The sequence below is a fragment of the Pseudoliparis swirei genome, chromosome 9 (genome assembly GCF_029220125.1).
Source record: "Pseudoliparis swirei isolate HS2019 ecotype Mariana Trench chromosome 9, NWPU_hadal_v1, whole genome shotgun sequence".
NCBI classification, from domain to species: domain Eukaryota; kingdom Metazoa; phylum Chordata; class Actinopteri; order Perciformes; family Liparidae; genus Pseudoliparis; species Pseudoliparis swirei.
In genome coordinates this window covers 10,322,981-10,342,647 of record NC_079396.1, presented here as the reverse complement: position 1 = coordinate 10,342,647, position 19,667 = coordinate 10,322,981, and the positions used below count along the sequence as shown (strand labels likewise).

At 77.9% G+C, this 19,667-nt stretch overlaps 2 protein-coding genes across 2 annotated transcripts; one reads left to right on the top strand and one right to left on the bottom strand.

Annotated features, from left to right (window-relative positions):
- Positions 1-139: 139 nt before the first annotated feature.
- LOC130199954 (basic proline-rich protein-like) lies at positions 140-14,422 on the bottom strand (the record flags this gene model as incomplete). Its single annotated transcript, XM_056423828.1, has 4 exons — positions 140-228; positions 8,520-8,588; positions 12,420-13,738; positions 14,340-14,422. Coding segments are annotated over 4 exons (1,560 nt in total), but the record flags the coding sequence as incomplete, so codon positions are not given.
- A 159-nt stretch (positions 14,423-14,581) lies between these two features.
- On the top strand, positions 14,582-19,329 carry LOC130199952 (collagen alpha-1(I) chain-like). The gene is made up of 6 exons (XM_056423827.1): positions 14,582-15,122; positions 15,196-15,469; positions 15,628-16,632; positions 16,748-17,157; positions 17,200-18,206; positions 18,517-19,329. Exons 1-6 carry the CDS (start codon positions 14,582-14,584, stop codon positions 19,327-19,329), a joined length of 4,050 nt encoding a protein of 1,349 aa, XP_056279802.1.
- The last annotated feature ends 338 nt before the right edge of the window (positions 19,330-19,667 follow it).

Below are 19,667 nucleotides of genomic sequence, written 5' to 3'. Positions count from 1 at the left end.
CCCCCGCCTGACGGTGTGTTTTGTATGTGATGTAGTGGACCTTTTCATACAGCGCTGTTCAGCTGAGGCGAGGCTCCAGCAGTGGGCTGCTGGTCGCACAGAGATGCTCTGTGTCTGGCTGCCTCTCCTCCGTGTGGTTTTAGGCAGCGGCCCAACGCCCACCACCCCAGCCTCTGCCCCACCGGCGAGCCTCATAACTCTTCAGCTCACTTTCTCGCCTCCGACTGCCTGGAACAATGGAGTCTTTTGAGAGGGGCAGATGGAGAGGCTACAGGCCGCTCTGTGAAGCTGCTCGCCAACCGCTCCCTCTCTCCCCTTCAGCACGGGGGGAATTCTGTACATCGCCACAGGGTGGGGTCACTTCCTGGGTGGGCCCAGCGTTGATCATGTGAATTAACACACACACAAACTTCTAAATACTCTAGAGATCTAAGTCACTCACTGTGTGCCCTCTGTGCCGATGAACACATGTTAAACCTATCATAATGTTCCAACAGAAATGTCCCTGCAGAGGCAGTTATTAGGACACACCATAAAAGTGTGTGATTCACTGAGAGTCACGGTCCGATTCATGACAAACACACACAGGTCTGTCTCATATTTAATTATCAGACTCCAAACCGCCTGCTTATGTGGTGTGCAGGCATACATATGAGCCGAGTGTGTGTAAGCTCTGCATAGTCACATGTGTTGCCGTGGTCCACCGTGTCTGGGTTGAACATGCTGTGCATTCTGTGCTTGTCAATACATGAGCTCATATTTGGACAAGTGAAATAAAAACTAAATAAAAGTAATGAGTTCATCAGAATTGAGTCACGACTCAAAGTTCCCCTCCACTCTCCTGAGGTGACTGTGAAAGTGAGAGGAAGGAAGAAGCTCTCAGACAGATGGATGAGGGGATGTATTTCTCGCTAAATGAAACTGTATCTTTCTCTGTACACTGGCAACCAGAAATACCAGGTCACTTATAGCTGACTGAGTTTGTGCTGTACTCCACACGCAACCTGCGGTCAGAACTAGTCGTCATTTTTTATTTGGAGTAAAGCTGTTGGTGCCTATTCAGCAAATAATAATCCGAACGGTTTAAGAAAGAACAGATTGTATAACAATCGAGGAATGAGGTGTTCATAACTGCCGGCATGGAGGCTAATTCTCCTAACTGGCTATGCAGATGTGTACATTGTTTCCAGTATTCAGTGTGTTTGGTTGATGAATATGTCAATTCTCTCACTTGAATATTATTTAATACCAGAATACCTGTGTGACGATGCCGGAGCATGGACACACAAAACATGGCGGCCCCAGCTGGCCAACACCTTCTTGCTACGATCATGTCATGCAGCAGAAACAGTTTGAGAGCATCAAATGCTCTACATTCAGTGTCTTAACCCTCCTGTTTCCTTAGGGTCAATTTGACCCCATTCAATGTTTAATGTCGGTGTTCTTTCGGGTCAATTTGACCCCAGGCTGTTTTTCACTGTGTCAAATATATAAGAAATATAACCTTTTTTATATATTTAAAGGGCTATCTAGGTAGTCAACAAACAAACATAAAGTACCTCACACTTAAACTTGGAAAACAATATTAATTCTAATAATTTTCTGGAGGTTTTAATTGCTGGGTCAAATTGACCCCGAGGGTCAAATATGTCAGTAAATATAAAGGTAACAGGAGGGTTAAACATTGAATGGGGTCAAATTGACCCTCAGGTAACAGGAGGTTTAATAAACCAGTATCTGGAGTGAGATGTTTAAAAAGTGTTGGGCGAAATGTATCCGTGGTTTCACGTGGATGCTTTTGTGTAAATCTCCAGAAAGTTCCAGACACAAACAAAGTATTTTATACCCGACGAGACACCGAGGTAAACATGGAGCCGCTTCCTCCATGTGTGTCACTGGTTGGCCCTCTGCACTGTTCATCTCACGCAGATGACATGAAGTCGGAGAAGCAGAGGGAAGGTCTGCGTGTGAGCCGGGAGCGCCACATGTCAAGCATGGAGGGTGCAGCGGGTTTGTGAGGCCCCCCCCCCCCCGGGGGGGCCCCCGGGGCCCCGGGGGGGGGGGCCCGGGGGGGCCCCCCCCCCGGGGGGCCCCGGGGGGGGGGGGGGGGCCCCCAAAACCCCCGGGGGGGGGCCCCCCCCCGGGGGGGGGAACCCGGGCCGGGGGGGGGGAACCCCCCGGGGGGGGGGGCCCGGGGGGGGGGGCCCCCCCCGGGGGGGCCCGGGGGGGGCCCCGATGGGGGGGGGGGGGGGGCCCCCCGCCCCCCCCCCCCCGGGGGGGGGGGGGCCCCCCCGGGGGGGAAGGGGCCCCGGGGGGCCCCACCCCCCCCCGGGCCCGGGGGGGCCCCCCAAAGGGGGGCCCCGGGGGAAACCCGGGGCCCCGGGGGGAAAACCCCCCCCCCGGGGGGGGGGGCCCCCCCCCCCCCCCCCCCCCCGGGCCCCCCAAGCCCCGGGGGGGGGGGGCCCCCCCCCCGGGGGCCCCGGGGGGGGGCCCCCCGGGGGCCCCGGGGGGGGGGAGGGGGGGCCCAAAGGGGGGGGGAACCGGGGCCCCCCCCCGGGGGGAGGCCCCCCCGGGGGGGGGGCTTCCCCCCCCGGGGGGGGGGCCCCCGGGGGCCGAGGGGGGGGGGGGCCCCCCCGGGGCCGGGGGGGGGCCCCCCCGGGGGGGCCCCCGGCCCCCCCCCGGGGGCAAACCCCCGGGGGCCCCCCCCCGGGGGGGGGGGGGCCCCCCCCCCCAAAAAGGGGGCCCCCCCCCCCCGGGGGGCCCGGGCCCCCCCGGGGGGGGGGGGGAAAAAAAGGGGGCCCCCGGGGGGGCGGGAACCCCCGGGGGCCCCAGGGGGGGGTGGGGCCCCGGGGGGGGGGCCCCCCCCCCCCCAAAAAGGGGGGGGCCCGGGGCCCCCCCGGGGGGGGGGCCCCCCCCGGGGGCCCCCCCCCCCCCCGCGGGGGGGCCCGTAAACCCAGGGGGCCCCGGCCCGGGGGCCGGGGCCCGATCCGGGGGGGGGGGGGGGGGAACCCCCCCCCCCCCGGGGGGGGGGGGGGCCCCGGGGCCCGGGGGGGGGGCCCCGGGGGGGCCCCCCCCGGGGCCCCCCCCGGGCCCCGGGGGGGGGGCCCCCCCCCCCCCCCCCCCCCCGGCCCCCCCTGGGGGGGCCCCCCCGGGGCCCCGCGGGGGGGGGCCCCCCCCCGGGGGGGGGGGAAGGGGGGGACCCCCCCCCCCGGGAGACCCGATCCCCGGGGGAAAACCCCCCCCCCCGGACCCGGGGGGGGGCCCCGGGCCCAAACCGGGGGGCCCCCCCCGGGGGGGCCCCGGGGGGGACCCGATGCGGGCGAGCCCCCCGGGGGGGGGGCGAGGGGGGGGCCCCCCGGGCGAGCCCGGGGGGGCCCCCCGGGGGCCCAAACCCGGGGCCCCCCGGGGGGGGGGGCCCCCCCGGACCCGGGGGGGGGGGGCCCCCCCGGGGGCAAAGGGGGGGCCCCCGGGGGGGGCCCCCGGGGGCCCCGGGGGCCCCCCGGGGGGGGGGGCCCCCCCCCCGGGGGCGGACCCGGGGGGCCCAAACCCGGGGGGGGGGGGGGGGGCCGGGGGGGGCCCCCCCCCGGGGGCCCCCGGGGGGCCAAAGGGGGGGGCCCCCCCCCCGGGGGGGGGGGGGGCCCAAACCCGGGGGGCCCCCCCCCGGGGGGCGGGGGAACCCCCCCCGGGCCCCGGGGGGCCCCCCGGGGGGGCCCCCGGGGGGGGGCCCCCCGGGGGCCCCCCCCCGGGGGGGGGGGGGGGGCCCCCCCGGACCCGGGGGGGCCCCAAACCCGATGGGGCCCCCCCCCCCCCGGGGGGGGGGAAAAAACCCCCCCCCCGGGGGGGGCCCCCCCCCGGGGCCCGGACCCGGGGGACCCCCCCCCGGACCCCCGGGGAGGGGGCCCCCGGGGGGGAAAAGGGGCCCCCCCCAAAGGGGGGGGCCCCAAACCCGGGGCCCCCGGACCCCCCCCCCGGGGGGTGGGGGGGGGGGCCCCCCCCAGGGGGGGCCCGGGGGGGGGCCCCCCCCCCCAAAAAACCCCCCCCCGGGGGGGGGGGGGGGGGGGCCCCCCGGGGGGGGGGGGGGGGGCCCCCCCGGGGGAAACCCCCCCCCAAAAAAAAAAAAACCCCCCTTTTAAAACCCCCCCTTTTTTTTTTTTTATAAAAAATGGGCCCCCCCCCCCCCCCCCCCGGGGGGGGGGGGGCCCCCCCCCCCCCGGGGGGCCCGGGCCCGGGGGCCCCGGGGGCCCAAAAAAAACCCCCCCCAAACCCCCCAACCCGGGGGGGGGGGGGGGGAAAAAAAACCCCCCTTCCCCCCCCCGGGGGGGCCCCCCCCCCCCAAGGGGGGGGGGAAAAATTTTTGGGGGTTGGGGGGGGGGCCCCGGGGGAAAATTTGGGGGCCCCAAAAGGCGGCCCCCCCGGGGCCCGGGGGGGCCCGGGGGGGGGGAAAACCCGGGGGGGGGGGCCCCCCGGGGGGGCCCGGGGCCCCCCCCCCCGGGGGGGGGGGGCCCCCCCAAAGGGGGCCCCCCCCCCCTGCCCCCGGGGGGAAATTTTGGGGAAAAAAAACCCCCGGGGGGAAAACCCGGGGGACCCTTTGGGGCCCCTTTCCCCCCCCCCCCCCCCCCCCCCCCGGGGGGGGAAAAAAAGGGGCCCCCCCCCCCCCGGGGGGGGGGCCAACCCCCCCCCCCAAAACCCCCTTTTTTTTTGGGGCCCCAAAAAAAACCCCCGGGGGGGGGGAAAAAATTTTTTTTTTTTTCCCCCCCCCTTTTTTTTTGGGGGTTTTTTTAAAAAGGGGGGGAAAAACCCCCTTTTTCCCCCCAAGGGGGCCCCCAAAAATTTCCCAAAACCCCCGGGGGAAATTTTTCCCCAAAACCCCCCCCCCCAAAAAAAAACCCCGGGTCCGGGGAACCCCCGGGGGGGCCCCCCCGGGGGAAAAACAAAAGGGGGGGGGAAAGGGGCCCCAAACCCTTTGGGGGAGGGGGGAAAAGGGGCCCCCAAAACCCAAAAAACCCTTTGGGCCCCCGGCGGCGAGACCCGATGCCGATGGCGAGACCCGATGCCGATGGCGAGACCCGATGCCGATGGCGAGACCCGATGCCGGCGAGACCCGATGCCGGCGAGACCCGATGCCGCGAGACCCGATGCCGCGAGACGCGATGCCGGCGAGACCCGATGCCGGGGGGCGAGCCCCGGGGATGGGGGCCCCGGGGGGGACCCGATGCCGGCGAGACCCCGGAATGCGGCGAAAACCCGATCCCGGCGAGCCCCGGGGAGGGCGGCCGGGGGGAGACCCGATCCCGGGAGGGGGAGACCCGATCCCGGGGACCCGGGCCGGGGCGAGACCCGATCCCGGGAAATGGGCGAGACCCGATGGGGCCGGGACCCGATGCGGGCGAGACCCGATGCCGGGCGAGCCCCGGGGCCCGGGCGAGCCCCGGGGCCCCGGGCAAACCCGGCGCCGGCGAGACCCGATCCCGGGGAATGGGCGAGACCCGGGGGAGGCAAAATCCCGGCGAGACCCGATGCCGGCGAGCCCCGATCCCGGCGAGACCCGATCCCGCGGGCGCGATCCCGAGCCGGCGAGACCCGATGCCCCGGGCGAGCCCGAGCCCGGGCGAGACCCGATGCCGGCGAGACCCGAGGGCCCCGAGGGCGACCCCGGGGGGCGCCCGATCCCGGCGAGACCCGATGCGCGAGACCCGGGGGGGCCCCGAGCCCCGATGCGGCGAGACCCGGGCCGGCGAGCCCCGGGGCCGATGGGGAAACCCGATCCCGGGCGAGACCCGATGCCGGCGAGACCCGATCCCGGCGAGACCCGATGCGGCAAACCCGACCCGGGCGAGACCGATCCCGGCAAAATGGGGGGAGACCCGATCCCGGGCGAGACCCGATGGGGCGGGGGAACCCGGCGATCCCGGGGGCCCCCGATCCCGGGGGCGAGACCCGAGGCCCGGCGAGACCCGATCCCGGCGAGACCCGATCCCGGCGGGACCCGATGCGGGGCGAGACCCGATGCGCGGGCGATGGGGGCCCCGGCCGGGCGAGACCCGATGCCCGGCGAGGGCCCCGATGCGGCGAGCCCCGGGATCCCGGGGCGAGACCCGATCCCGGGGGGATGGGCGAGACCCGATGCCGGGGCGAGCCCCGGGGCCCCGGGGGGAGCCCCGATGCCGGGGGGAGACCCGATGCCGGCGGCCCCGGGGCCCCGGGCGAGGGCCCCGGGCGGGGGGAGCCCCGGGGATGCCGGCGAGACCCGATGCCGCGAGACCCGATGCCGGCGAGACCCGATGCCGGCGAGACCCGATGCCGATGGCGAGACCCGATCCCGGGCGAGCCCCGGGGGATCCCGGCGAGACCCGATCCCGGGCCCCGGCCCGACCCCGGCCCCGGCGAGACCCGATGCCGGGCGATCCGGGCGAGACCCAAAGGGGGGGCGAGACCCGATGCGGCGGACCCGATCCCGGGCAAACCGGGCGGCGCCGATCCCGGCGGGCCGATCCCGGGCGAGCCCCATCCCGGCGAGACCCGATCCCGGCGAGCCCCGATCCCGGGGCGAGACCCGATCCCCGGCGGCGAGACCCGATCCCGGCGGGCCCCGATCCCGGGGGCCCCGATGCGGGGCGGGACCCGATCCCGGCGAGCCCCGATGGGGCGAGACCCGATCCCGATGGCGAGACCCGATGCCGGGAGACCCGATCCCGGGCGAGACCCGATGCGGCGAGGACCCCGATCCCGGGGGCCGGGGACCCGATGCCGATGGCGAGACCCGATGGCGAGACCCGATGCCGGCGAGACCCGATGCCGGCGAGACCCGATGCCGCGAGACGCGATGCCGGCGAGACCCGATGCCGGCGAGACCCGATGCCGATGGCGAGACCCGATGCCGGCGAGACCCGATGCCGGCGAGACCCGAGCCCGAGGGCGAGACGCGATGCCGGCGAGACCCGATGCCGGCGAGACCCGATGCCGGCGAGACCCGATGCCGATGGCGAGACCCGATGCCGATGGCGAGACCCGATGCCGATGGCGAGACCCGATGCCGCGAGACGCGATGCCGGCGAGACCCGATGCCGATGGCGAGACCCGATGGGGGCCCCGGCGGACCCGATCCCGGGCGAGACCCGATGCGGCGAGACGGGGGGGATCCCGGCGAGACCCGATGCGGCGGGACCCGATCCCGGCGAGCCCCGATGCCGGCGAGACCAGATCCCGGGGATGGCGGCGAGACCCGATGCCGCGAGACGCGATGCCGGCGAGACCCGATGCCGGCGAGACCCGATGCCGGCGAGACCCGATGCCGATGGCGAGACCCGATGCCGCGAGACGCGATGCCGGCGAGACCCGATGCCGGCGAGACCCGATGCCGGGGGGGGACCCGAGGGCCGAGCCCCGATCCCGGCGAGACCCGAGGGGGGGCGAGACCCGATGCCGGGCGAGACCCGATCCCGGGGGGAACCCGATCCCGGGCGGGGCCCGATCCCGGCGAGACCCGATGCCGATGGCGAGCCCCCGATGCCGGCGAGCCCGAGCCCGGGCGAGACCCGATGCCGGCCGGGGGAACCCGATCCCGGAATGGGCGAGACCCGATGGCGGGCCCGATCCCGGCGAGACCCGATGCCCGGGCGAGACCCGATGCGGCGAGCCCCGGGGGGAGCCGGCGAGCCCCGGGAGCCCGAGGGCGAGACCCGATGCCGATGGCGAGACCCGATCCCGGGCGACCCCGATCCCGGCGAGACCCGGCGGCGAGCCCGGCGATGCCGGCGAGACCCGATGCCGGCGATCGGGGGCCCGGCCCGGAGACCCGATGGGCGAGACCCGATGCCGGGCGAGACCCGATCCCGGGCGAGACCCGATGCCGGGCGAGCCCCGATGGGGGCGGGGCAAAATCCCGGGGGCCCCGGGCCGATGCGAGACCCGACCCGATCCCGATGGCGAGACCCGATGCCGATGGGCCCGGGGGAACCCGATCCCGGGGCGAGACCCGGGCCGGGCGAGACCCGATGCGGCGAGCCCCGGCGATGGCCGGCGAGCCCCGATGCGGCGAGACCCGATCCCGGCGAGCCCCGATCCCGGGCGAGACCCGATCCCGGGATGCCGGCGAGACCCGATGGGGCCCCGATGCGGCGAGACCCGATCCCGGGGAGGGCGAGCCCCGGGGATGCCGGGAGACCCGATCCCGGGCGAGACCGATCCCGGCGAGACCCGATCCCGGGCGAGACCCGATCCCGGCGAGACCGATGGCGGCGGGGCCCCGATCCCGGGCGAGACCCCGATCCCGGGCGGACCCGATCCCGGGGAGCCCCGGGCCCGGCGGCCCCGGGGATGGGGGCCCCGGATCCCGGGCGAGACCCGATCCCGGGAATGGGCGAGACCCGATGGCCCCGATGGGCGAGACCCGATCCCGGGGAAATCGGCGAGACCCGATCCCGGGGGGCCCGAGGGCGGCGGGGCCCGATCCCGGCGACCCGATGCGGCGGACCCGATGCCGGCGAGACCCGATCCCGGGCGAGAATGCCGGGCGAGACCCGATCCCGGGCGAGACCCGGCCCCCGGGGCGAGCCCCGATCCCGGGGCGAGCCCCCGACCCGGGCGGGGGGGATGCGGCGAGACCCGATGCGGCGAGACCCGATCCCGGGCGAGACCCGATGCCGGGCGAGACCCGATCCCGGGGCGCGATGGGGGCGGGGCGATGCGGGGCGAGACCCGATGCCGATGGCGAGACCCGATGCCGATGGCGAGACCCGATGGGGGCAAAATCCCGGGGGCCCCGATGCGGCGAGACCCGATGCGGCGGGCCCGATCCCGGCGAGCCCCGGGGATCCCGGCGAGACCCGATCCCGGGCGAGAACCCGATCCCGGCGAGACCCGATCCCGGGGCGAGCCCCGATGCGGCGGGGGGAACCCGATCCCGGCGAGACCCGACCCCGGCGACCCCGATCCCGGCGAGACCCGATGCCGGGGCCCCGATCCCGGCGAACCCGACCGAGGGGCGAGACCCGATGCCGGGCAAAGGACCCGAGCCCGGCGGCGAGCCCCGATGCCGCAAAATGGCGAGCCCCGATCCCGGGGCGACCCGATGGGGGAAATGGGCGAGACCCGATGCCGATGGCGAGACCCGATGCCGATGGCGAGACCCGATGCCGCGAGACGCGATGCCGGCGAGACCCGATGCCGGCGAGACCCGATGCCGGCGAGACCCGATGCCGGCGAGACCCGATGCCGGCGAGACCCGATGCCGGGGGGCGGACCCGATCCCGGGGGGGTGGGCGAGACCCGATCCCGGCGAGACCCGATGGCGGGCCGGAGCCCCCGATGCGGCGGGGGCCCCGGGGATCCCCGGCGGCCCCGATGCGGGGGAACCCGATCCCGAGGGCGAGACCCGATGCCGCGAGACCCGATGCCGGCGAGACCCGATGCCGGCGAGACCCGATGCCGGCGAGACCCGATGCCGGCGAGACCCGATGCCGATGGCGAGACCCGATGCCGATGGCGAGACCCGGGGGCAAAATGGGCGAGCCCCGATGCCGGGGGGCCCGATGCGGCGAGCCCCGGCGCCGGGGGGAGACCCGATGCGGGAGACCCGATGCGGGGGGCCCCGATGCCCCGGAGCCGATGCCGCGAGACCCGATGCCGGCGAGACCCGATGCCGGCGAGACCCGATGCCGCGAGACGCGATGGGGGGATGGCGAGACCCGATCCCGGGCGAGCCCCGGGCCCGGCCCCGATGGGCGGACCCGATCCCGGCAAACCCGATGCGGCGAGACCCGATGCGGCGAGCCCCGATCCCGGGCGAGACCCGGGCCGGCGAGACCCGATGCCGATGGGGGCCCGATCCCGGGGCAAACCCCGATGCCGGGCGAGCCCCGGGGATGGGCGAGACCCGATCCCGGCGAGCCCCGATGCCGGCGGGGGAACCCGGGGGCCCGGGGGGAGACCCGATGCGGGGGGCCCCGATCCGGCGAGCCCCGGCCGATCCCGGCGGACCCGATGCCGGGCGGGCCCGATGCCGGCGAGACCCGGGGCGAGACCCGAGCCCGAGCGATCGGCGAGACCCGATCCCGGGCGAGACCCGATGCCGGGCGAGACCCGGCCAAAATGGGCGAGACGCGATGCCGGCGAGACCCGATGCCGGCGAGACCCGATGCCGGCGAGACCCGATGCCGGCGAGACCCGATGCCGGCGAGACCCGATGCCGATGGCGAGACCCGATGCCGATGGCGAGACCCGATGCCGGCGAGACCCGATGCCGGCGAGACCCGATGCCGGCGAGACCCGATGCCGGCGAGACCCGATGCCGCGAGACGCGATGCCGGCGAGACCCGGGGGGAGCCCGGGCGAGACCCGATGCGGCGGACCCGATGCCGGGCGAGACCCTCCCGGGCAGACCCGATGCGGGCGAGCCCCGGGCCGGGCGAGCGCGATCCCGGCGAGACCCGATCCCGGGGGCGAGACCCGATGCCGGGCGAGACCCGATGGGGGCGGACCCGATGCGGCGGACCCGATGCGGGCGAGACCCGATCCCGGGCGAGACCCGATCCCGCGGGGGACCCGATGCGGCGAGACCCGATGCCGGCGAGACCCCGATGCGGCGAGACCCGATCCCGGCGAGACCCGATGGGGGAATGGCGAGACCCGATCCCGGCCGGGCGATGCGGGGGGACCCGATCCCGGCGAGACCCGATCCCGGCGAGCCCCGATCCCGGGCGAGACCCGATCCCGGGGCGGCCCGATGCCCGAGACCCGATGCCGGCAAACCCGATGGGCGAGACCCGATCCCGGGGGATGGGCGGGGACCCGATGCGGGGCGAGCCCCGATCCCGGGCGAGACCCGATCCCGGCGACCCCGATGGGCGAGACCCGATCCCGGGGGAATCCCGGCGAGACCCGATCCCGGCGGACGATCCCGGGCGAGCCCCGATGCCAGGCGAGACCCGATCCCGGGCGAGAGGGATCCCGGGGGGCCCCGAGCCCGGGGGCCCGATGGGCGAGACCCGATGCCGGGGCCCCGGGCCCCGGCGGACCCGGCGGCGAGACCCGATGGGCGAGACCCGATGCCGGGCGGACCCGGGGAGACCCGATGCGGCGAGACCCGATGCGGCGAGACCCGATGCGGGGGGGCCCGGGGGGCGAGACCCGATCCCGGGGCGAGACCCGATCCCGGGCGGACCCGATGCCGATGGCGAGACCCGATGCGGGCGAGACCCGGGGCGAGGCCCGCGAGACCCGATCCCGGGGCGAGACCCGGGGGCAGCCCCGATCCCGGCGGGGCCCGATGCGGCGAGACCCGATGCCGGCGGGGACCCGAGGATGCGGCGAGACCCGATCCCGGGCGGCCCCGATCCCGGGCGGGACCCGAACCCGATGCGGGCGAGACCCGATGCCCCGGGGGATGGGGCGAGACCCGATGGGGGAGCCCGATGGGGGCAGCCCCGGGGGGCCGATGGGGGCCAGCCGATGCGGCAAACCCGGCCGCGGGCCCGATGCGGCGGGACCCGGGGGCGGCCCCGATCCCGGCGAGACCCGATGGCGAGCCCCAAATCCCGGGCGAGCCCCGATGCCGGGCGAGAGTGCCGAGGGCCGGGACCCGGGCCGGGCGAGCCCCGGCGGGCGAGCCCCGGGGATCCCGGGCGAGACCCGGGGGCCGGGGGCCCGGCAAACCCGATCCCGGCGAGACCCGGGGCAAACCCGGGCCGGGCGAGCCCCGGGCCGGCGAGACCCGATGCCGGGGGGCCCGGGGGCCGGGGGGAGACCCGGGCCGGGCGAGCCCCGGGCCCGGGGCGGACCCGGGCCCCCGGGCGAGACCCGAGGGCCGACCCGGGGGGCCCGGCGGCGAGACCCGGGCGGCGAGCCCCGGGGGCCCCGGGCGAGACCGATGCCGGGGACCCGGCGGGGGCCCCGACCCGGCCCGGGCCCGGCGAGACCCGGGGGCCCGGGGGCGAGCCCCGGGGGGCCCGGCGGGGACCGATCCCGGGCGAGCCCCGGCCGGCGGACCCGGGCCGATGGCAAACCCGGCGCCGGGGGCCCCGGTCCCGGGCGGCCGATGCGGCGAGACCCGATCCCGGCGAGACCCGGGGGGCCGATGGGCGAGCCCCGGGCCGGGGCGGGACCCGATCCCGGGCGGGGGCCCCCGATCCCGGGGGAGACCCGATCCCGGGGCGAGACCCGACCCCCGGGGGGGACCCGGGGGCCGGGCCGGGGGGACCCGAGGGCCGATGGGCGAGACCGATGGGGCCGAGCCCCGATGGGGCGAGCCCGGGGCGAGACCCGATCCCGGCGAGACCCGGGCCGGGCGAGACCCGATGCGGGCGAGACCCGGGGGCCGGGGGGGGAAACCCGGCCCCCGGCGGGGGCCCCGGGGGCCCGGCGGGCGAGACCCGATCCCGGCGAGCCCGATGCCGGCGAGACCCGATCCCGGCAAACCCGACCCCGGGGCGAGACCCGGGGGGCCCGGGGCGAGACCCGGCGGCGAGCCCCGGCCGGCGCCCCGGCCCGGCGAGACCCGATCCCGGGGCGAGCCCCGGGGCCCCGGCGAGCCCCGGGCCCGCCCGATGGGCGAGCCCCGGGGCCCCGGCGAGACCCGATCCCGGCGAGCCCCGGCGGCGCCCGGGGGGGAGCCCCGGGCCCGTGGGCAGACCCGATCCCGGGGCGAGCCCCGGGGCCCCGAGGGCGAGACCCGGGCGGGGCGAGACCCGATGCGGGGGCCCCGGGGGGCCCCCGGGGCCCCGGCAAAGACCCGGCGGGGGCCCGATCGGGCGAGCCCCGGGAGCCGGGCGAGACCCGATCCCGGGCGAGACCCGGGGGCGGGCGGGGGCCCCGATGCGGCAAACCCGGGGGCGAGACCCGATGCCGGGCGAGACCCGGCGGGCGAGACCCGGCCCCGGGCGAGACCCGATGCCGGCAAACCCGGCGGGGGCGAGACCCGGCGCCGGGGGGCCCCGGCGCCCGAGCCCGGCGCCCGGCGGGCGAGACCCGGGCCGGGCGGCGAGACCCGGGCCGGGCAAACCCGGGCCGGGCAAACCCGGCGCCGGGGGCCCCGACCGGGGGCCCGGCGGGGCGAGACCCGATGCCGGGGGCCCCGATCCCGGGGCCCCCGGCCCGGCGAGACCCGGCCCCGGCCGAGCCCGGGCCCCGGACCCGGGCCGGGCGGACCCGATGGGGGCGAGACCCGGCGGCGAGCCCCGGGGGCCCCGGGGGGGAGCCCCGGGGCCCCCGGGCGAGACCCGGGCCGGGCGAGCCCCGGGGCCCCGGGGCGAGACCCGATGCCGGGCGGGGGGAACCCGAGGGCCCCCGAGCCCCGATCCCGGCAAACCCGATGGGGCCGGCCAAACCCGGCGCCCGGGGGGAAACCCCCCGATGGGCGAGACCCGATGCCGGGCGGGGGGGAGACCCGATCCCGGGCGAGCCCCGGGCCCCGGGCGAGACCCGATGCGGGCGAACCCGGGCCGATGGCGAGACCCGATCCCGGCGAGCCCCGATCCCGGGGCCCGACGATGGGGGCCCCGGCCGGGCGAGACCCGATCCCGGGCGAGACCCGATCCCGGCGAGACCCGTGGGGCGAGCCCCGGGCCCGGCGAGACCCGGGGGCCCCGGCCCGGAGCCCCGATCCCGGGGGATGGGCGAGCCCCGGGCCCGCCGATGGGCGAGCCCCGGGGCCCCGGCGGCCCCGGGGCCCCGGGCGAGACCCGGCGGGGGGCCCCGAGCCCGGGGGCCGGGGCGAGACCCGATCCCGGCGAGACCCGATGCCGGGGGGGAGCCCCGATGGGGCCCGGCCCCGACCGATCCCGGCGAGACCCGGCGGGGGCCCCGGGGCGAGACCCGATCCCGGCGAGACCCGATGCGGGCGAGAGGGGGCCCCGGGGCGAGACCCGGCCCGAGGGCAAACCCGGCGGGGGCGAGCCCCGATCCCCGGGCGAGACCCGATGCGGCGAGCCCCATCCCGGGGCGAGCCCCGGGGCCCCGGGGGAGCCCCGGGGCCCCGGGCGAGCCCCGGGCCGGGGCGGGGGGCCGGGGCGAGCCCGGGGGCCGGGGCGAGACCCGATGCCGGCGAGCCCGGGGCCCCGGCGAGACCCGATCCCGGGCGAGCCCGGGCCAAACCCGGGGGCCCGGCCCGGGCGAGCCCCGATCCCGGGCGAGCCCCGATCCCGGCGAGCCCCGGGGGCCCCGGCGAGACCCGGCGGGCGAGCCCCGGGCGCCGATGGGCAAACCCGGGGGCCGGGCGGCGAGACCCGGCGGGGGCCCCGGGGGGACCCGATCCCGGCGAGACCCGATGCCGGGCGAGCCCCGGGGCCCGCCGGGGGGCAAACCCGATCCCGGGACCCGGGGGCCGGCCCGACCCGAGACCCGATCCCGGGCGAGACCCGATGCCGGGGCGAGACCCGATGCCGGGGACCCGGGGGGGCCCGGGCGGCAGACCCGGCGCCGGGGGGAACCCGATCCCGGGGCGACCCCGGGGGCCCCGGCGAGCCCCGGGGCCCCGGGCAGACCCGGGCCGGGCGAGACCCGATCCCGGGCGAGACCCGGGCCGGGGGGCCCCGACCCGGGCCGATGGGGCCGGCCCGGCCCCGGCCCGGCCCGACCCGGGGGCCCGATGGGCGGACCCGGCGGCGAGACCCGATCCCGGGGCGAGACCCGGCGGGCGGACCGGGGGCCCGGGGGAGACCCGGCGGCGAGCCCCATCCCGGGGCGAGACCCGGGCCGGGCGGACCCGGCGGGCGAGACCCGGGGGCCGGGGGGGAGACCCGATCCCGGGGCGAGACCCGATCCCGGGCGAGCCCCGGGGGGAGCCCCGATGCCGGGCGAGACCCGATGCCCGGGGCGAGACCCGGGCCGGGCGAGACCCGGCCCGGGCGGGGGCCCCGATCCCGGCGGGGCGTGGGGGGCCCGGGGGGAGACCCGGGCCGGGCGAAAACCCGGCGGGGGGCCCCGACCCGGGGGGCGCCGGCGAGACCCGGGCCGGCGAGACCCGATGCGGCGAGACCCGATCCCGGGGCAGCCCCGGGCCCGTGGCGAGCCCCGGGGGCCCCGTGGCAAAACCCGGGCCGGGCGAGCCCCGGGGCCCCGGCGGGACCCGGGCCGGGGGGACCCGATGCCGGGCGGACCCGATGCGGGGGCCCCGATGGGGCGGCCGGGCGAGACCCGATCCCGGCGAAAAACCCGGGGCCCCGGCGAGACCCGATCCCGGCGAGCCCCGATGCCGGCGAGACCCGATCCCGGGGCGAGCCCCGGGGCGCCGGCGAGACCCGATGCCGGGCGAACCCGGGGCGAGCCCCGGGGCCCCGGCAAACCCGGGCCCGGGGCGAGGCCCCCGGCCCAAACCCGATCCCGGCGAGACCCGGGCCATGGCAAACCCGGCGCCGATGGCGAGCCCCGGGGCCCCGGCGGCGAGACCCGGGCCGGGCAAACCCGGGGCCCCGGCAAACCCGGCGGGGCGAGACCCGGGCCGGCGAGACCCGATCCCGGCGAGACCCGATGCCGGGCAAACCCGGGGGCCCGGGGCGAGCCCCGATCCCGGGGGCCCCGGGGGGAAGCCCCGGGGCCCCGGCGAGACCCGATGCCGGGCGAGCCCCGGGGCCGGGCGAGACCCGATGCGGGCGAGCCCCGATGCCAAAATGGGCGAGACCCGATCCCGGCGAGACCCGGGGGCCCGGCCGGGGGGAACCCGATGCCGGGCGAGACCCGGCCCCGGGGGGGGCGAGACCCGGCCCCGGGGGCGATCCCGGGGCGAGCCCCATCCCGGGACCCGGGCCGGGCGAGCCCCGGGGCCCCGGGGCGAGCCCGGGGCCCCCGGCAAACCCGATCCCGGGCGGGGCCCGACCGGGGGCCGGGCCCGGCAAACCCGGGCCGGGCGAGACCCGATGGGGGCGAGACCCGATGCCGGGCGGCCCCGATCCCGGGCGGACGCGATCCCGGGGGGCGAGGGGCGGGCGCCGGCGAGCCCCGGGCCCGGCCCGGCGGCGAGACCCGATGCCCGATGGCAAACCCGGCGGGGGCCCCGAGCCCGGGGCCCGGCCGGCGAGCCCCGATGCCCCGGGCGACCCGGGGGCCCGGGGGGAGACCCGGCGCCCGGGGCGAGCCCCGGGCCCGGGCGAGCCCCGGGGCCCCGGGGCGACCCGGGGCCCCGGGGCGAGACCCGGGGGCCCCGGGCGCCCCGGGGGGCCCGGCGGCAAACCGATCCCGCAAACCCGACCCCGGGGGCCCGGGGCGAGCCCCGGGCCCGGCGGACCCGATCCCGGGCGGCGCCCCGGGGCCCCGGGGCGAGACCCGATCCCGGGCGAGCCCCGGGCCCGGCCCCGGGGCGAGACCCGGCCCCGGGGCGAGACCCGGGCCGGCGGACCCGATGCGGGCAGACCCGATGCCGGGCGAGACCCGGGCCGGGCGAGACCCGGGGGCCGGGGCGGGGCCCGGCGCCGGGCCCGGATCCCGGCGAGACCCGGCCCCGGGGCAAAATGCCGAGCCCCGGGCCCGTGGCGAGCCCCGGGGCCCCGGGGCGAGCCCCGATGCCCGGCGGGGGGCCCCCCGGGGGCCGGGGGCGAGCCCCGGGCCCGGCCCCGGGGGCGAGCCCCGATCCCGGGCGAGACCCGGCCCCGGGGGCCCCGGGGGGGACCCGATGCGAGGGCGGGGCCGAGGGGAACCCGGGGGGCGAGACCCGATGCCGGGCGGACCCGATCCCGGGCGAGACCCGATGCCGGCGGACCCGGGCCGGGCGACCGATGCGGGGGGAGACCCGATCCCGGCGAGACCCGATGCCCCCGAGACCCGATGCCGGGCAAACCCGGGGGCGAGCCCCGATCCCGGCGACCCGGCCCCCGGCAAACCCGGCCCCGGGGGTGGGCGGACCCGATGCCGGCGGGACCCGGGGGGCCCGGCCCGGGCGAGACCCGGCCGGGGCAAACCCGATGCCGGCAGACCCGGGCCGGGCGAGACCCGATCCCCGGGCAAACCCGGGCCGGCGGGGCCCCCGGGGCCCCGGGCGGGAGCCGGGGGGCCCCGGCCCCGGGGAGACCCGATCCCGGCGGACCCGATGCCGGGGGAGCCCCGGGGCCCCCCGGCGAGCCCCGGGGGCCGGCGAGCGCGATCCCGGCAAACCCGGGGCCCCGGGCAAACCCGGGGCCCCGGGGCGAGACCCGGCGGGGGCCCCGGCCCGGCGAGCCCCGGGGCCCCGGGGCGAGACCCGGGGCCCCGGGCGAGACCCGATCCCGGGGCGAGCCCCGGGGCCCCGGCGGGACCCGGGCCGGGCGAGCCCCGGCCCCGGGCCCCGGGGCCCCGGGCGAGACCCGATCCCCGGGGCGAGCCCCGGGGGCCGGGGCGAGACCCGGGGGCCGGCGAGACCCGATCCCGGGGGGAGCCCCGAGCGCCGGCGAGACCCGATCCCGGCGAGCCCCGATGCCGGCAAACCCGATCCCGGGGGGCCCGATGCCGGGCGAGCCCCGGCCCGGCCGGCGAGACCCGGCGGGGAGACCGATCCCGGGGCGAGACCCGATCCCGGCGAGACCCGATCCCGGGCGAGGACGGGGGGCCGGGCGAGACCGATGCCGGCGAGACCCGGGCCGGGCGAGACCCCGGGCGGGGGGGCCCGGGCGAGACCCGGCCGATGGGGACCCGGGCCGGGCGAGCCCCGGGGGCCCCGGCCGGGGCGAGACGCCCGGGCGGACCCGATCCCGGGGCGAGAGGGGGCCCCGGCGAGACCCGGGGGCCGGGGGGCGAGCCCCGGGCCCGGGGGCGAGCCCCGGCCGCGGGGGACCCGGGGGCCGGGGCGAGACCCGATGCCGGGACCCGGCGAGACCATCCCGGGCGAGACCCGATCCCGGGGCGAGCCCCGGGCCCGGCCGGCCCGACCCGATGCCCGATGGGGCGGCCCCGATGCCGGGCGAGACCCGGGCCGGGCGAGACCCGATGCCGGCGAGACCCGTCCCGGGGCAGACCCGATCCCGGGGCGAGACCCGGGGGCCCGGGCGAGACCCGATCCCGGCGAGCCCCGGGCCGGCGAGCCCCTGGGGCAGCCCCGGCCCGGCCCCATGGCGAGACCCGATCCCGGCGAGACGCGATGCCGGGCGAGCCCCGGGCCCGTCATAAGTCCGGAGGGCGGCCCGTCCCGGGCGAGACCCGATCCCGGGGCGGCCGATCCGAAATGGGGGGCAAACCCGGGGGCCGGGCGGAGACCCGATGCCGCGAGCCCCGATCCCGGGGCGAGACCCGCCCGAGACCCGATGCCGGCGAGCCCCGGGGCCCCGGGCGAGACCCGATGCCGGAGAGTCCGGGCCAAAATGCCGAGACCCGATGCGGGGGCCCCGACCGGCGGAGACCCGGGGAGGTGGGGACCCGATCCCGGCGAGACCCGGGGGCCGGCGAGACCGATCCCGGGGCGAGCCCCGGGCCCGGCGGGGGGGAGACCCGATCCCGGGGCGGCCCCGGGGCCCCGGGCGAGCCCCGGGCCCGGCCCCGGCGGCCCCGGGCCCGCCGGGGGGGGGCCCCCGGGCCGAAAAGACCCCCCCCCCGGCATAAAAACCCCCGGGGGGCCGGGAGACCCCGGCCCGGCCGGGCCCACCCGGGGATGGGGGGAAAACCCGGGCCCCAAAAACCCCCCATCCCGGGGGGGGAGCCCCGGGCTCCCGGGGGAAAAAGAAACCCAGCCGGGCCAAGCCCCCCATCCGGCGAGACCGGCCCCGGGACCCGGGTGCCGCGAAACCCGATTCCCGGCGAACCCCCCCGGGGCGAGCCCCCCCCCGGCGCCCCGGGCGGCGGAAACCCGGGCCCGCCGGCGAGCTGGCCGAGGCCCCCAAAAAGGGGCCGGGCCGGAAAACCCCGAATGCCGGGGCCCCGGGGCGCCGGCGAGACCCGATCCCGGGCGAAAATGCCGGCGACCCGGGCGGCGCCCCGATCCCGGGGCGAGACCCGATGCCGGCGAGACCCGGGGGGCCGGGGCCGAAGACCGGCCCGGCAAGAGGGCGCCCGAACCCCCCCTTGCCCCGGGCGCCCGGCCGGGGCCGAGACCCGGCCGCCGGCCCAAAAAAGGACCCTTTTTGCCGCCGCCGGAAAAAACGCCGGCCCCCCAACCCCCCCCCGGCTGCCGAGGGGCGGCGGGCCCGGCACCGGGCGCCCATGCCCGGGAACCCATGCCGAACCCGAATCCCAGCCGGGCAAGTTGCCCAAAAAGGGCCCGAGACCCGGGGGGAAAAACCCCCCAAAAGTTTTTGCCCAAGGGCCGGCGAAACCCGGGCCCAAAAAACCCAACGCATCCGGCAACCCCCCGGGCAAACCCAATCCGGGGCCCCGGGCCGGCAACCCCAATTCCCCCGGCCGGGCCCCGGCGCCCAGTCAAACCAGGGAGGCCTCTAATGTTCACCTTTCATTTGGCCATGAAGCAAGTGGCATATTTGAGTTACAGAGAAGAGGCATTATATTTGATAAGTGGTAGCAGCGTACCTTCACTACTCTTACTGCGTCTCAGCTTACCGTTTAGTGTGAGGAGGCTGAGGTCCACAGCTTTTGCAAAAAGTACAATATGTTCTCTATATGTCCACATATGTAATGACTAGCTTCTAGATCTATTGACATTCATCGTTCCTTAATGACAGATTTTGACTGCTTAGCATGCGTGTGAACGGCTTCCAGGCGGTCAGCACCTGCTTACCTGATGATTTAACGTGTGTCTCACCAGTAGACCCGATCGTGAA

Coding starts and splice junctions, on each gene's coding strand:
- LOC130199952 (XM_056423827.1), top strand. CDS start 14,582: ATGGGCGGACCCGGCGGCGAGACCCGATCCCGGGGCGAGACCCGGCGG. Junction 16,633..16,747: donor GGCCGAGGGGAACCCGGGGG/GCGAGACCCGAT, acceptor GATGCCCCCGAG/ACCCGATGCCGGGCAAACCC. Junction 17,158..17,199: donor GCGAGCCCCGGGGCCCCGGG/GCGAGACCCGGG, acceptor TCCCGGGGCGAG/CCCCGGGGCCCCGGCGGGAC.